A 17,533-nucleotide genomic window follows, 5' to 3' on the forward strand; every position below is an offset into this window, starting at 1 on the left:
TAAAAAAAGTCCCAATTTGCAAGAAGAAAAAAAACCTTCTTTTGCATTTTTTGATCAGAAAAGTCCAAATTTGGGAAGGTGGTCCACTTGTCACAAAATTACCCCCTGGAAAAAAGGTCCACTTTTTCCAAATCTGCACCCCTCAAAAATAAATCGGGTGTGCTACTGTTAAATCAAAACATCAATTTAGGCATCTTGATGATCAAGACAATGGTCTATATTTTGCCTGTTAAAGAAAGTAAAGAGAGCATACAACCTCAATTAATAATTTGTAATACTTCTGGCGAGATGTCACGAGACAATTTTCCAAATGAAATATATTGATATTAATCTGTGATGTTATAAGACCCGCCGATAACAAGCTGATCCAACTACAGGTAACTAACATTCATAGACCATAATTGGCTGCAAGAACTTCCAAATGTTGAAAGTTATAAAGCATACAACCACAGTGACTTTTACCTCAGACCATCTATGATTAAACCATATAAGGATATTGATAATTGGTTGACAAAAATAAAGTTAAACCATAATTTTTCCTATTATAGAACCATGCTAGACCAGGGTGGTTAGTCTCCTACAAGTCTCCCAACTAGTGTGATGTGTGATACACTATAGCAGACAAAAAAACTTTTGAGGACTGCGACAGAGACAAAACCCAGTTTATCTGTAATCAAATTCTGTTCAATTAACTGGTTCAATTCAAGTCATTACCCAACTAATCATCACAAAGGCCTATTCCAGTTGAAACCCATACACCCCCTGACCTTAATCTCCCACACAGGGGTATAGATTTCAAATGGAACCACCACCCATTTAGGTAATCCCATTTGAAATTCAAACTCCTTGTGCGGAAGATTAGGGTCATATTTTCCATAGGGGGAGTATGGATTTCAACTGGAATATCCAAAAGAGACAGTTGGCCGGCTAGGCGACTTGCCTGTTATCAGATGGTAGGACCAGGTTATATTCAGGGACAACTAATTTCCTTGATAAAACAAGGAAAACTTCCTGTTAATTGTTGTATCATGGCTCATTTCATGAGTACTTCAGCTATTTATCACACGCATGAGCCACTACCATCAACTTGGTGTGTACTTTATGTAGGATGACACGGCATATAATGATACAGGAACTATACCAACCTTGCTGAACACTGACCTATATTAAACTTCGGACAGCATTAGAGACAGAGTTATGACCTTACAATGTGAATCATACAAAGTTCTCCTTCAGACACCCCAGTTTGCCTCATATACCAAAAATTTGGATTTCTTCTCAATTCTATCATCTAATTTCAGTATTCCTTGTTATGTTGTTCCTGCAATGTCCTACACAACAGAGCCTTTAAATGGGCAAGTCATCTGTCATAACATCCCCATATCTATTTATCTTCAGTAGGTGCATGAATTAATTTTACAATGTGTTACACTTAAACATGAACCTATATCTGATCCAAACATTATCCAGAACCTAAAATGATCAAGATGCTACCTAAAGTTCAAAAATATATGGAGTGGTAAGGGGTTACTAGAGGTATGCTTATTTTGTGTAAGAGCTATATATACATTGACCAGCACTGCTGAAGATTGTAATGTTACCATTATATAATGTGTTACTTGTCAACCATAACACTTGTGCTGATGACTCATGCTGTATTTATAAATTAAGAAGCAACATTTTAATTGAGAGTCTTAAAATTAATTGTTTCTGCCAATTAGTGAACTACAAATTGTAAACAACTTGGTACTTGGTTAAGATCCAGTAAAGGTTGAATTATAGATATTGATGTATGTTGCATCAAGAACAAGCTTATCACCAACACAAAGATGACATTGAGTTGTGCACTAGTGATCTGGAAATACATCAATGGTCAAGGGTGCTAAGTTGCCATTTGAGGATAAAAATCATTGAACTAGGTGACAATTTTTGTCCCAAAGTGTCATCAGGCATGCCTTATGAAAGATAAACAGAAAATACAACATGGTATCTTTGAAAAAGCAAGCTCATTTTCATGCAAAATATTGGCCAATTCCAATGCATTTTCAACAAAATGCATTGCCGACTCCTATTTTTTACGTAATGTTTCGCCAAATTTTCTTGTTATTTCCTTTCATTTTCAAGAGTCATGATTTGACAGTATTCTTGTTTACTGGTGTAAATTTGAGGCATTAAGGTCATGTCTTCCATAGGAGTGTATGAATTTCAACTGGAATAGCCTATTACATCTTTATAATTCAGAGATACCACTTTGTGTTGTCAACAATCCAAAAGCACCTGAAAAAATTCTGAATGTACTTTTCCTATACAACTGCACAGACTAATCTAAGCATAACTTTCTAACAGAGAATAAGTTTGATATTACAAGGTTGTGCTACATTAATTTTGGTTATAAGCTGCACCAAGGTTACTGCCATCAATTGCAAACAAATGCAAAAAATTGTTAAATTTACAATTACATTTAAGACTTTGGTCTCCGTAAATAAGTATATTTGAAGAAAAAACATCAGTAGAAAAGTTTTTGAAGGATGATTTTGCGATACCGACAAATTAATACATATTCATAACCTCATTAATAAACGCGATGCGTGCGATCCAATCATATTTTATTATTTGCGAAAACGTGAACGCAAATCGAGGTCATTAATATCTCACAATTGACCGCAAAATGCGTAATTGTTCCAATGTCGCACACAATTGACTTCTGCTGCGCGGTATTGTCGTCCAACAAACTCTTGCTGCGCTGGCTCCCGTGATTTGGATTTGGCGCTACCATATTTGCACAGATTGTGATACGCACTTTTGTTATTGGTCGTTCTGTTTTAGCCTGATCGATTTTTGGCAAGGGAAGATGTAAAAATCATCTATCTTTATAAACTTTTGAGCAAAATTTTGTGTTATTTTGTAAGGTGAAGAGATTAAAGTGACGGTTATGAATGAGGTTAATAACTGCGCATCGGTTATTTGGAGGGCATTGTGAAAAATCTAAACATTTTGCTTTGGACCTCGAATATCAATCTCGGGCTCGCCCTCAGGATATTCCTCGGTTCCAAAGGCAAAATGTTTAGATTTTCACAATGCCTCCAAATAACCGATCGCATTATTAACCTCTAAATAATTATATATAGTTGATTTTTGGTACACTTGACCTATTACCTAAACAGGAAGTGGGTAATATCAAACCTGTTAATTTCCTGAAAAGTGGCATCTCTTTCAGAGTGACAGTAAATCCATTGAAATTTTGTGACATTTGATACCTTTTCACCATGTCACATTACGTATAGGCCTATATGGCTAACAATTACAAGATATACATATCCGATATTGAATTATGGTATAAATTTGTTGAGTAGTCTGGTAATTAGAATTGTTTTGTTGTTGTGATTATAAACATTTAAGATTGTAATACATTACTAATATGCTCTATGCAGTGCATGAGTTCAATAAATCTGTATACACTTTATATTGGTGCAATAACTAACATGTCTGGTTCTCGAGTATATTTCACGAGTGCAAAGATTGATGATTTACGTAAGCATCCTACATCAAGAAAGGAATAGATTTACAAATGTGGGTGACCCAATTGTAATAGCCTCCCCCACTCCCACATACTTTACTCCATCAAGATTTGGGCATCTGTAGAAACCTCATAACCATCGTATAATTTAGGTCTGAGACAAGTTTCCTTTAGACAGCATGAACAAACAAAATTGGTAGCCTCTCCTCAGGTCATAACCATTCTTACTTCAAATATTCAAACCACTGGAGCAAATTTACCTCCAATCTTTGAATTAGATTGTTTTGTTGATAACCGCCATGTAAGGTATTAAAAACCATAATGAAAAATATGGATCACCCATCTTATAGCTATGGCTTCTAAATCTTATTTCAGGAACTCAGTTTTGAAGTGCAAGAGTGCCATGGTATATTATGGTAAACCTGATGCTTTTTGTACAAGTGATTTATAACATGCATGGAATCTCAATCCTTGAGGTTATTATTAACTAAATTCTTAATCTAAGAAATTTGAAATGCTTAATACCATATGATTGAATATCTATCACTGACAATTTTTAGTTCAAAGATATCCATTTGAATTTTGATCATGTATTTCATTCCTGGATTACTGCAAACACCTGTACTAAAACCAGTGCACACAAATACATGATTCTGGAACATTAGCATAATCCCATAGTCCCAAATATCCTAGAACACACCCAAGGGTGACACAACTAATTAAGCATTATCCTATCTGTCATGATGACATGTACTACTTCTCTGCCAGTCACTTTGTTCTTTCACCACCACCTTACCTCCTATAGATCTTTTCAGGAAGACTTTTATGAAAAACACTGATCATGTAAACCATCAAAATATATTCAACCATGCAATTTCTAGTGATTTGAATGCATATTCAACCGAGTTGTGGATATACAAATATTAACTGTCTATGAGTGTAATGGTCGAAATATAATCACGAGGTGAAAGATGGATTGTTCCAATACATCTTTCACCGAGTGATTATATTTCAACCATTACAATTTAAGACAGTTAATATTTGTTTTATATCACTCATGCATAAATTCTATTACTAAAATACTATTTCAGGTAGGAAATACATTTTTTCATCAACATAACACCATGTTTTGCCGTGATATACTTCACATTTTGGGGTCCACCCCATAACTAAATCGGCGAGTCCAAGAGTCAGCGCACGGCTTGGCGCAGGCGCACTCACGGCAGAGCACATGATGGTAAAGACTATCACACGGAGAGGGTGATAGTAAAAATGATAAATGGTAATCAACCAATGAACTGTCTAGAATTTATGTATGAGTGATATAATACCGCATATATGTTGCATCAAGTATCTTGAGTATCCTGTCAGACTACTGTATAGATGAGGTCACATGTGACATCCTACCCCACATTTGGTCAAGAGTTGTCGCTGTTCTTCTTTGCCCAGCAGTATGCATGCATATCCTGGGTTTTTTTAGGACCCATGCTTTTAAAATTTGCGCTGAATAGTACCAAAGAGACTAGGAAAACCTGGACTCCACCACTTTTGCTTACCTTTTGTCTTAAATGTGTGCATGTTTGGGATATGCATTCATTATGTGTTGTGGCACAAAATGAACAAGGAAAACCATTTTAGTCCCAGTATATGACTATCTAATAGCATTACACAAAGGGATATACAGAGTCCAGACTAATCTCTTTGGTACATAAAGAATTGTAGATTGGCACTTACCATCACATATATCATATGCAGACCACTTTGGGCTAGCGGCACCCTCTGGAGAGTCCTTCTCATCCGGATGTTTTAGCTTGAGTATCTCTATCACTGGTATTCTTTGGGCTAGATATCCTACTGCTGTGTATGGTTCCTGAACTTGTGCTATAGGGTACAAGCCTGATAATATCTGTGGAAAATACCAACATTTGACATTTAGAATGAACAGCAATTTATTTATCATATCATAACTTCGCTATGTCACAACTCCGCTATAAATCTACGATAATACTATTTTATAGTAGTGGTTACATTTACAAGTATAAATATTAAGGAAATTAACAATTGTAGCCCACCTTAATGCATATAAAATCAGTTTCCCAACGACTATCAATCATTTTCTTCACACTTGCCTGCATGATGACACAACACAGTTTGAGGGCCAGATGTTATAAACAGGGATTTTAGCAGTGAGAGAAATTCCGATTGTGATATTTTTTGGCACAATGTGCGATATGAAAAAAACTGGTGACCTTATGCCTAATGTTATCGACCTGCTTTAGTCCAGGATCTATAATTCGTACTTCCACTATTAGACTCCAGGGGAGGTACTTAAATTATGGTTTAACAGGTGTGTTGTCCGAGCTTCAAAACCCTACCCTATTTCTAAGGGTAATTTTACTCAAAAAACACAGCTTAACTTTGCTCTTTTAGGGCAATTTTAAGCATGGACCCACATCTTAAGATTATTTGTAAAAACCTACCTCATTTTTGCCATTTGGGGGGAATTTGAAAACATGGACCTATGTCTTTGGATTTTCTGAATAAATATGAATCCACTTGGACAGCTTATCCCCCGGGATTAGACTACCTGTAGGCCTACTTGTTTATCTATTGAAAGCAATGGACATTCATTTCCATGTGATGAGTCAGACAGATATTGTGTGTCATTATTGTCTGATATGACCTGGCCACCTGTGTATTGCTTATATAACACACACAGAGGCTAGGGAGGGCTTTCCTAGTAACAACTTAACACATCTTTAGGCTTTATACATAATACAGTGATAATACTTTGATTGTTTTGTGTGAATTAACAATGGCTATCTAATGAATCATCCCTTAAATCGGTGTGTTGACATGCAAACTCAATATCCCTAGGTAGCACTAGGTCTCTGATATGCTATGATATACTCCAACAAGCTTGGCTCTAGCGGGCTTGAGTGGCCGTTTTGCAGCCATGCATACAGCATAGGAATCAGAGCAACTGAGCCAGTTCTATCCCCAGGATCCATCATGATTGAATTTTATTTGGGCCATCATTCCTGCTGTGTGGATCTACTAATATCTTGAATCAGACCAAGTAAATAGCTCCATGCTTTCTGATACTCTATGATATACTCCAACAAGCTTGGCTCTAGCAGGCTTGAGTGGCCGCTTTGCAGCCATGCGTACAGCATAGCAATCAGAGTAACTGAGCAAGTTCTATCCCCAGGCTCCATCATGATTAAATTTTATTTGGGTCATCATTCCTGCTGTGTGGATCTACTAATATCTTGAATCAGACCAAGTAAACAATGTTTTGCCATAAATCCAAAAATAATCAGCTTCTTAAAGCATGGCAGGTTTGTGCATGTAGTACTTAATGTATAATTGGCACAATACACTACCCACAGATCACAGCACTCTTCTGAAATGTCTTAATTAACCCGGGTCAATCATTTAATGTCAGACATTATTCTCTTTTTTGAATCAGGGATCTCTTGCACCTGAGTCAAAAGAGTGGGATACGCTGCACTTGTATCCCTTACTGTCATGTTTGCCAAGTGCAACACAAGACATTGTGAGATATACACTCTTTCCTCTTTCATGAATGATATGTAAAAACATAGCAGTCCCATCAGTCAAAATCAAAAAGTTGCGACTGGCGTATACTTTCAAATATCACATACATACATACATACATACAATAAGGCTTTTGTAGCCCGCCATTTCATGAAGACCACAGCGGGTGTGATGATACATAATAAAATAAAACACTATAGAGCAAAGAATGAACAAAGACAAGTCAATATGGGAACATGTATGTTTTCAAATTCTTCTTAAATATATGAGGAGATGTTGCAGAGCGAAGGGCTGCTGGAAGTTAGTTCCATAGCTTTGGAGCAGCGAAGTAAAAAGATCGGTCAGCAGCGGATTGAAGTTTCCTGGAGTGAATGGTATGTTCAACTAACCGGGTAATATCTGCAGGCGAGCGCAGTCCAGTGCGGGAAGGTGTGTAATTAAGTAAGTTGGAACCCAGATATGGAGGAGCAATGTTATTCACACACTTAAAAACAAGGAGCAATATCTTAAAAACAATACGTTCATGAATCGGAAGCCAATGTAACTGTTCCATATATGGTGTGGCATGGTCTTGCTTGCCAGCGCGATGAATAAGTTTGACAGCCCAATTTTGCAATCGTTGAAGTTTGGCAATATCTGTTTTGTTGGATCCTAACAGAAGAGCATTGCCGTAGTCTAAGCGAGAAAGTACCAGAGATCTAACAATGTGATGACATGTGTCTGTGTCCAGGAACCGGCGAATCTGAGATATGTTGCGGAGCTGAAAAGTAATAGATTTACAAAGTCCGGATATATGCGGTGACATAAGCATGTGCGTGTCAAATAAAATGCCCAAATTCCGTACAGTATCGGAAGGATGGATGATATCAGTTCCAAGATCAAGGTGAACGGGAGGCATCTTGAGCTTATTATTTCTCGACACGGCAACAAAAAACTCAGTTTTGGTGTCATTTAACATGAGCATGTTCATTGTCATCCACAGTTTGATCTCGGAGATACAAGTAGCTAGGCGTGAAAGAGCAATTTGAATGGAAGATGTGTCCGCAGGATTAAAACTGGTATAAAGTTGAATGTCGTCAGCATACATGTGAAATGACATTTGATGTTTTCTGATGATCGGCCAATAGGTATGGTATAGATCTTAAATGAGCCCGGTCCAACAATGGAGCCCTGTGGTAGTCCATAATTCATGTCTTGTGAGTCTGAGAAGGTACCGTTAATGCACACTTTAGAAGATCTTTCAGCAAAATATGACTTGTACCACGTTAGTGCAGTCCCAGAGAGGCCGATCTCATTTGCCATTCTTCTGACGAGTACGCTATGCTCAACCGTATCAAAAGCGGAAGATAGGTCCAAAAGGACCAGGAACACACCTTGCTGATTATACAGACATGACATAATATCAGTTTTAACTTGTAGGAGTGCTGTTTCGGTGCTGTGTGCTGATCGGTAAGCTGATTGAAGCTCCTCACCTAGATTGTGCTCTTCCATATGTTCATTAATGCACCTGAAAACATGTTTTTCAATTAGTTTTGACCATATAGACTAACCTGTAATTGTTTATCTACAAGTGAAGGGAAGACCAGTCCTGGTGAGTCACACAGCCGTACAGTTGGTGTCAAAAATATTGTCTGGAAATGCTTGGTATGACCTGGTGTTCTAGATGTACTGACTACCTTGCGACCACACAGGCCATTCATTAGTGATGATTTGCCTACATTAGGACAACCTGTATAAAGGGATGGATAGAAATGAAGTAAAACATATATCATGGTAAATAAAGCAACTTAAAATAAAGAGATAATACCCTAACCTTAATCTTAACCCTAAACCCCAGATGGAAATTCAAGGGGAAAAGTGGGTTGTAAACGCTCACACCAAACCGCTTGTGGGCAGAGGTGTTTAGGAGAAGAAAGCAAGATGAATAGGGAAGTTGTTGTTGTCCTTTCTGCATCATACACACATCAAAGGACCGTACTGTAGCATGATCGACAGAGTGACACGCATTAACGATATCAGCTGGTAGTTAATTACAATTTTCTTTGCTTTAAAAAGGGGACATATCTGACAGTAAAAGCTAACATTTTTTATGAAAAAGAAATACTGATCTATTTTTACGGAAATGTTACAATGTGGCTTTACTACTACTTGGTTGTATTTCATGTCGTAATTGTCACCTTTTACCTGGTTGTATCAGATCATACCACATATTTTGATCAAATCTTTTTTTCCTCATAAAAGTCCGGGATAAAAGAATCCATGAAGATCAGGGAAACTTTCACCAACAATGTTTTTCAGGTTAATAAAAAAGGTAATGCATTTTCCTTTGCCTTTACCAACTGAAGTTATCGGGAATAACTTGCAGTTTTGAAGAAAAAAAATATATGGGTCAAGTGTTTGTTAATGGGAAGTATGCAAGGTATTGACATCCGAAATTGGTCATGTTTCAATACCAGGAATTTCCCCAATTCAGTGCATATGTCATTACAGGATATACTGTCTGCATGTGTTTAGGAAGTACACGTATGTTACAGGTGACACCAGGAACATGATTTCATGCATGTACAGATTTATTAACTGTAAGCTGTAAGAAAATATTAAAAATTACATTTTAAAATTAGGCATTTCTACGTGTAGGCAGTAGATGGTACAAAAGATCTTTGATGGCTACTGCTTAAAAGAAAGAGACTTTTATATTTTAACCAGAACAGCACAATACAACATCAAAACTTGATACTGTCAACTACAAATATGAAAATTTCGAAAATTGTGTTATTTCTTGACATAATTTGAAAACCAATATACACTCAAATAAGACACCTTATGTATCTAGGCTAGTTCAGGATGGTCTTGATAGAAAAATTATATCCTAGCATAAACCATAAATAATATAGATATATTTTGTTTCTGTAACTATGATTTCTTTCTTTAAAATATTACCATTCTATAACAAGTGCACAAATTTATGTTCACCTAGCAGCAGATAGGTGGCAAAAATGCCCTCTAAATGGCTCTACACTTTTGTCAGAAATTGAGGGCACTCTTTACACAGAATGTCAATGGTAAACTCTGCAATTCACTATTCTGTAGCATATTCTATGTTTTACAAAAATCTGAAAAAGGTATCAAAATAAGTGCACTCATTTTGTTGGGGACAATCAAATGTATAATCATGCAGAATTTCAAGAGCAATTGTTTTACAAAACTGATGGTATGAGACCTGTAGCAGAATATTTTAACAACTCTCTACAGGTGACGAGACTTCAATCCTCCACTCTTCACCAGCATGCACCTGGCTCAGTTGGTTAGAGTTCTGTGCTAGTATTATGAAGGTTGCTAGTTTGAATCCAGCCACATGCAATTTTTCAACGTTTATGTGCGTGCGCTGGCTGCTCTGGGTAAAGATTAAAATTTGTTCATCTTATCATCCCAGAGAACTAAGCATAATTTCAACCTGAAGAATTATTGGAAGCTTATGATCTATTTATTTGTAACATCAACTTTATTGCATTAAACCAGCCAGGACACCCACAAACTTAAGCCACATATGAATACTATTTTTTCACTTATTTTCAATTCTCATCAGCGATGTAATTCCTTTGTTCAGTGCTCTGTGTCATCACTGTAGCAATTTTGTGTTTGTTGTAACAGCACAATGCCCATAAAATGCCAGACTACATTCTGACCTTCAAAAGTCAACATTAATTATGCAATTATTAATTGAAGTCTCGGTATAGATTTAGTTGTCTAGTGTCACACAATGTGGTTCAAAATGACACATCCATAATGGGCTATTATATTTACAATCCACACACCCCTACAGTCTGTCCACTCTGAAGTACGAAGTAACAACACACGCGTAAACATCACGTAAACAGTGCGCAGTGCTGCGTCTCTGCTGCAGGTATGCGTGCCTTCAAAGTCGGCACAATGTGTGCATCCACGTCGGTACTTTGTACTTCAGAGTAGACCGACTGTATGGTAGATTACACTGTCATCTCAAGCTCCAGTTGCACCTTTTGCTGGTTTTGGGTTTGTTCCCATAACATAATTTTGGTAATGGGTCATCGGAACGATTGAGCAATTTTGCCCTCTTGGAAATTATGGCCAGTACTTCACTGACTACAACTTAACAAAGAAAAAATGAAGCACAGTATATATAGTCCCGGTATATAGTATGGATTGATATGCTTTTTGAACATATGCAGTGCTTTTCTGTATGACATTAATTTGTAGCAACTAGCTCAAGCTTCAGGGTTTTGAACCCTGGAGCTTATTTATAGTTAAGTTTCGATGTAATTGGCTTACCTATACAACCTATTGTTAGTATACCATCCTTGAAAGACACATGTTCCTTGAAAGACGTGTCAGATATTGAGTCTGTATCGCCATCTGCATGATCTGTGATCTGTGCTGCTAGAGCTTCTTCCCCTCGAATCTCTTTTTCTATTCTCTCTCTCCAACTTGATACATCCACTATAAATATTAACAAAATAATACAAAAGGATGGTGTTACCGCATGTGCTTTCAGATTCACTGGTAGTACCTACAACCCTGGACAAAAGTGTTGGAATGAAATTAGTACGGTTTGCAAATGACCCCCCGTTCCCGCAATCATGTTGAATCCTGACATTTTGTTCATGTGCACTCAGTAGTACCCAATATTGATTGGTGGGGCAATGGGAGGTTTTGCCAGTGAGGGTAATGTTTAGACTTGACGCTGAAGCTGCATATTCTATTTTTTATTCCAACCTATTTTGTCTAGCATTGTAGATGACAACTTTATAAAATGTTCTATAAAAATATATTGTCTCAACTTCATACCATATTTAAAAAACAGATGGGAAAAGACCCCAGATGTAGTTTGATTTGTACTTCTAGGTAGGAGCAGTATATATGGGTCTTGACTCACCCTTCCCATGACATATTGATTCACAGGCTCTGAGTAGTTGCATAGGCCCTACTGCTGAAAATGTTCCTCTTCTTCTTTTTCTATGTAATACTGCAAAGGAAAATAAACAACATTGGCCAACATTGGTTACTTCACTTTCAAGCATGGTTCTTGACGTTTACTTTATTGTTGATCCTAATCATGTATAAAGAATGGGACCATACACTAGTTCCCTCGGATACATCTAAATAGTCCATATTGCTACCAGCATGAATCAAAATATTGGGCTATTTCAGTTGAAGTCTGTGCACCACCTATGGAATACATGACCTTAATCTCTCACAGAAGGGGTGTATATTTCAAATGGAGTCACCTATTCAGGTAACCCCATTTGTAAAGTCACACTCTGTGTGAAAGATTAAGGTCATGTCTGTCTTCCACAGGGGGTGTATGCATTTCAACTGGAATAGTTCATTGATATGGAGTGGCATACAAGTAGTTGACGTATCACATTAACTATATTAAAATATGTAATTCTGGATCATGAGAGCCAACTTGGGTATGCACAGATATTTGCGTCGAGCGTACTACGCAAAGACCGGCGCTTACGGCGCAAACACAGCTTTTGAGAACTGACCAATCAATGGTTGTTGCTAGGCAAGGTCAAGGTTTGGTCATGTAGTTAAGCGTGATTGTGTTATTCTATGAAAAGTACGCTGACGCAGAAGGTACATCCTCTCATGATCGAAAATTAGTTATTTTGCCTATAAGTGTATTGTTTGTGGAACTGGTGCACACTCTTGTAAATTTATTCATGTAAAATCTAATGTCACTTAAGGTCCTATTTCCCATGGTACTTTCTAGCATTGATGGGCACGTTCTCATGATATGTAATTAAATTGCATATTTAAGTTGCCAAAAAATATAGTATTGGCGGATGTTATTAAGCCAATAATATAATACAACTACACCTCATGGTTAAGGTCATATGAAGTTCTATTACATGTAAATATCCCCTCAAAGCCTTAGCATATGGCTATTTCCAAGTCACTGTAAGGTACTATAAAAGTGAAAATATTTATGGAACATCAATTTGCACAATTTTTATGCTCAACACAGCTACTGCAAAATAACTGTGTGAACATGTTCTCTTTATGCATAGGTCTATGTACGAAAAATTCAAAATCGCACAATATAAAATCAACAAAGTGAAAAATTGCACATACAAAAAATTACCAATTTGACGGTACTATTCAAGTCACATCTGACACATGGGAGTCCGATGAAGGCGGGCTTAATGGCTAGAATCCTCCAGAGAGATTTACTTATCTTGTCAACTAATAAAGATTAAATTTAGATTGCAGCTTTGTCTAGCAAACTAAGGTCATGATTTTAACATTCCATTTTGCATATTATGAAGCTATTGAATTCTTCTAAAGGGAGATATATTCTTGTTCAGGGTCATCTTTTATCGCATCAAAGATATCAAATTTCAGTTGCAACATTGGTTTTTGTAGGAATTACATTTGATTATTTCTAGGTGAATTATTCAATTCATATTGGTAATTGGCTTTTTTTGCGACTAAGTCTACATACTATGTGGGATATTTTAGGGGATTTGTTCAGTAATGTAAGAATATTAAGCAGTGCATCTGTACAACATATCGGTATCATCAGTATATCCAAAGGGCAAGAGCTTACTTACTCTGTATAACAGAGCAAGCACCAGCGGCTAATTAAAACAGGACAGCCACATGTCCTACCATAGGGGAGAAAGTTACATTACAAAAAAAAAGTGGAGACTAACTTTTTCCACTCAGTGACCATTAAAACTTCCTTAGTTCTGTGTGAGCAAATAGTCCATATTATACTGAAGCTTTTTAAAAATTCTACATGAACATGATTAATTTTGATCTTCACTGGCACATTCAAGTTGCAGCAAATGCATGAATTACACAAGGACCTGGATACATTTCAAGAAAGCATTGTAGATTGTAGCATTTGTACCTAAATAAAAGCATTACAATGGTCGATAAACCTTATGAGCTTTCAAGAACTCTTTATCATCCAAAATAAAGTAGTACCATGATTAAACAAGCATCCACAGCCTCATGATCCCCCCCATTTTGCTCAAAAAAGTTGGGATTTTTATACCAATGGAAACCTCTGGCTAATGTTTATGTACAAAAAAATTCTTGCAGATTAATTCGTTTAGCAAAAATATCATCAAATTTCAATTACGTTCTTGTACACTAGGACAAAATTACAACACAGTGGCCTATGGAGCAGTGTAGTAAACATAATCACATACAACTTGCAAACGCAAAATCGGAATAAACTCAAATTTTGGGAATAACTTTTTTTGTGGGTATCTACAAAAATGTCATAAAAAGGATGCTAGGATCACAAAATACTCCTTTAAAATATGTTAATTTTTCCAAAAGTAAATACTACAAATTTCTAGTAACTGCAAAATACTTGGACCAGGTGCATTTCCCCTTCAAGAGAAAAAAACTTCTTCTTATATAACAATTTGTTTCATACACACAGCATACCTTTTCCAGGTTCTAAACTATTTGTTGTACTCTCCTTTGGGAACGATGTAAAGCACACTACTTGGATATCTGGGAACTTCTCCTTGAAGAATGAATGCCACGCCACTACTAGCCCCGGAGGAGCCAGGTCTATTTTGTTGAGCACCATGATGAGATGTTTTTTAAGGTCTTTGGTGATGTAATCGTATAGAGCTGGAGGGAAGTGGAGAGCTGGATGCCTGATGTCGGTGATTAAGAGGATGATATCGGACATTTCAAGCACCCTCCATAATTGACGCCACGTCTGTAATTTGAAAATAATGATGAAAACAAAACTTTGTATCATATTAAGTAACATATTTATTTTTGGACAACCCAAGAAAGCCTTCAAATGGTGACTTATTTCCATTGGGATATGTGACAAACAGTACTTGGACGTATTGGGTCAGTCAGCAGTTAACTCCTTACTCTTTTCTGAACTGACTGTGAGATACCTGTTCATTGAACATAGGAGCCTCACTGATAACATCCCTGCTAAAGAACCGAGTACTATCATGGTTCCTTTTATTTACCCAATTCTAAAGGCATCAAGCGTAAGTTCTGAATTTAACCTACATATGAAGAGCTTTGTTGCAAAACCCCTTACATCCACTTGAGCAATTTTGAGAACACATCAAAAAATCATCAAAAAAAATCGCTGATATAAGGGGGCTTTCAACAAAAGCAGTTTTTGGCGGGATGCTCATCCTACCCAAGCATTCCGCCAAAAACTGCTTTTGTTGCAAACCCCCAAAGCTCTTCATATGTTGCCAATTAAAGTCAGACTCAAGTTAATATCCCAGCAAGTTGCAACTGCTGAGAATTGAACCCAGGACCTCATGCACCAAGGGCTATTATTATAGAACACTTCACTATCATAGTTCGAATGATTGCGTAATGACAGTGGCGGACATATTTTTTTAACCTGTCCGCTTCAAAGCATCAAAAAACAACATCTTTAACTAATTGCGACAGAAAATTTCGTCTCATTTTTACATCATAAGACCACCGATTCCTGGTGATTTGGCATGGGTGATAAGGCTCCAGAAACGAGATCGAGCTCCAAGCAAAAGCAGAGATCAAGCTCCAAATCATCAATGCCTACAATCAAAGATGGCACCCGTGCCAGTGAACCTACCGCTGACACGCCACAAAGTAAGTTGGCAACTCAGATCAAAGACTTACTATTATCAGACATCAGCATTATTAATAGTATTGCTGATACTCTGGCTGAAATCATCATAAGCTCACCCCCTATGCTGAATACTCTTACTGAAAAACTCAAGGAGTCCCTACAAGATGACTTGAAAGAGGAGGTAAAGCAGGATGTATATACAGCGGTATCCGTTGACATTCACAATCAAGACAATAAACTTAAGAACCTCAAGAAACAGGTAGGGCAGTACACTAAGAAGATAGAAAGCCTTGAAACTTCTCCGGATGATCTTGAACAGTATTCCAGACGCAATTGTCTGCTAATTCAAGTGTACATTTTTTACATTTTGAAAGTTTAGCAAAAACAATTTTCCATAAAGGATAACCTACTATCAAGAGAACCTTTTGAAGTTGCAAGATAAAGGTCACCACAGCCTGTTTATCTTTCCGAATGGGAACAGACAATACATGCTATGCATCATATTTTCCTAAAACAGGTGTATGCCCATGATTAAACAATGCTGAGTTAATTGGTACATCTGAATTGTATGTGACCTCATTCAATCCAAGATGTCTAATAATAAAAACTAGCTTGGTTACCTGGCTTTCATGGTTTATAAATAGGGCAATATAATAAGTTGTATTCATCATTCCAAATATAGTTGATTTCAATTTATGAAATGTTGAGTCGTAATGATATAGCATACCAAGTTGCAAAGATGCACTGGGTTTTAGAACATTGTATTCCTATATTTTCTATTGTTTTAAATATTTTTTTAACATTCCACATTTCTAGAGAATAAACTGATTGGATCAGATCAGGCCACCAGTGCAGTAAAATTTGTGGTGTGATCAAGCGATATCAGTCTGAAGTCGGTTATATTCAATTTTCAGTTTATATGATAGTAGTAAGCATTTACAAAGCTGCATTTTGCAGAAAACCCCATGGAAATTGAACAACACCAGTTCAAAAGATATGAGCAATTAAAGAGTTTTCAAAAAAGGAGAAAACAAAAGGAAATGGCTTTAACTCAAAATCAATATTTCCAACTGATTTCGCTTGATCACATTTGTTAAAGATTATGCTACAGTTGCATCCACCATGGATAGCACTATGAACCCTATGCTATTCCAGGTTGGTTTCAAGATAATTCTATTGGCCATACATTATGCAGGAAACGATCAATCACAAATCTATTTGAAAGCACACGATCAGAACTCTAAAACTCCCTCACAATTCTCTTCTTGCATTATTGTGCTATTATACTACTGACATATGCAAATGTATACCATAGTAGCCTAATTAATGCTTCTACTCTGATAAGTGCTGCCTACAGACAGTTATACCTGTGTAAGCACCCCTTTTGAGTGCAACTGCAGCACTGATAACAATCTGTTAAAATCTTAATGAACCACCAAAAAAACTTTGTTATACTAGTAAACAGTGGCTCCATTTGAAATCTACACACCCTGTGTGGGAGATTAAGGTCACATCTTCCATAGGGGGTATGGATTTCAACTGGAATAGTCCATTCTAATACCAACCTCTAAGTTAATTTCAAAATAGCTAAGTTGTCTAGGTTCATACTGGTCATAGATGTTTGCCAGATATTCCTGGAAGGCCTTCTCTTCTCTTGACTCCACTTGTTCTTTGCTCTTGCTGTAATCCCAAGGAGGCCTCTTTGGCATGTCGAGTACTGAGCCTGGTTTGTAAACATAGTCTAAGTCCACTTCTAGAGATTCCTGCATGGAAAAAATCAGATGTGTGCACAGATTTCATTAACATTTAACTGATGGTATGTGAAGTAAGTCATCAAGTTATTAGTATTCTTTGCT

At 36.8% G+C, this 17,533-nt stretch overlaps 1 protein-coding gene across 1 annotated transcript in view; it reads right to left on the reverse strand.

The window, feature by feature from the left end:
* LOC140138025 (guanine nucleotide-binding protein-like 1) overlaps positions 1 to 17,533 on the reverse strand; it is a 92,816-nt gene that overhangs the window by 35,758 nt on the left and 39,525 nt on the right. The window contains exons 4-9 of the mRNA XM_072159863.1: positions 17,243 to 17,440; positions 14,525 to 14,807; positions 11,991 to 12,080; positions 11,387 to 11,554; positions 8,629 to 8,807; positions 5,252 to 5,423 (exon numbers count right to left, since the gene is read on the reverse strand). Coding sequence (XP_072015964.1) covers positions 5,252 to 5,423; positions 8,629 to 8,807; positions 11,387 to 11,554; positions 11,991 to 12,080; positions 14,525 to 14,807; positions 17,243 to 17,440 — 1,090 coding nt within the window. The remainder of the gene's footprint in view (positions 1 to 5,251; positions 5,424 to 8,628; positions 8,808 to 11,386; positions 11,555 to 11,990; positions 12,081 to 14,524; positions 14,808 to 17,242; positions 17,441 to 17,533) is intronic.

Source organism: Amphiura filiformis, chromosome 17 (genome assembly GCF_039555335.1).
Source record: "Amphiura filiformis chromosome 17, Afil_fr2py, whole genome shotgun sequence".
In the NCBI taxonomy this organism is placed as follows: Eukaryota; Metazoa; Echinodermata; class Ophiuroidea; order Amphilepidida; family Amphiuridae; genus Amphiura; species Amphiura filiformis.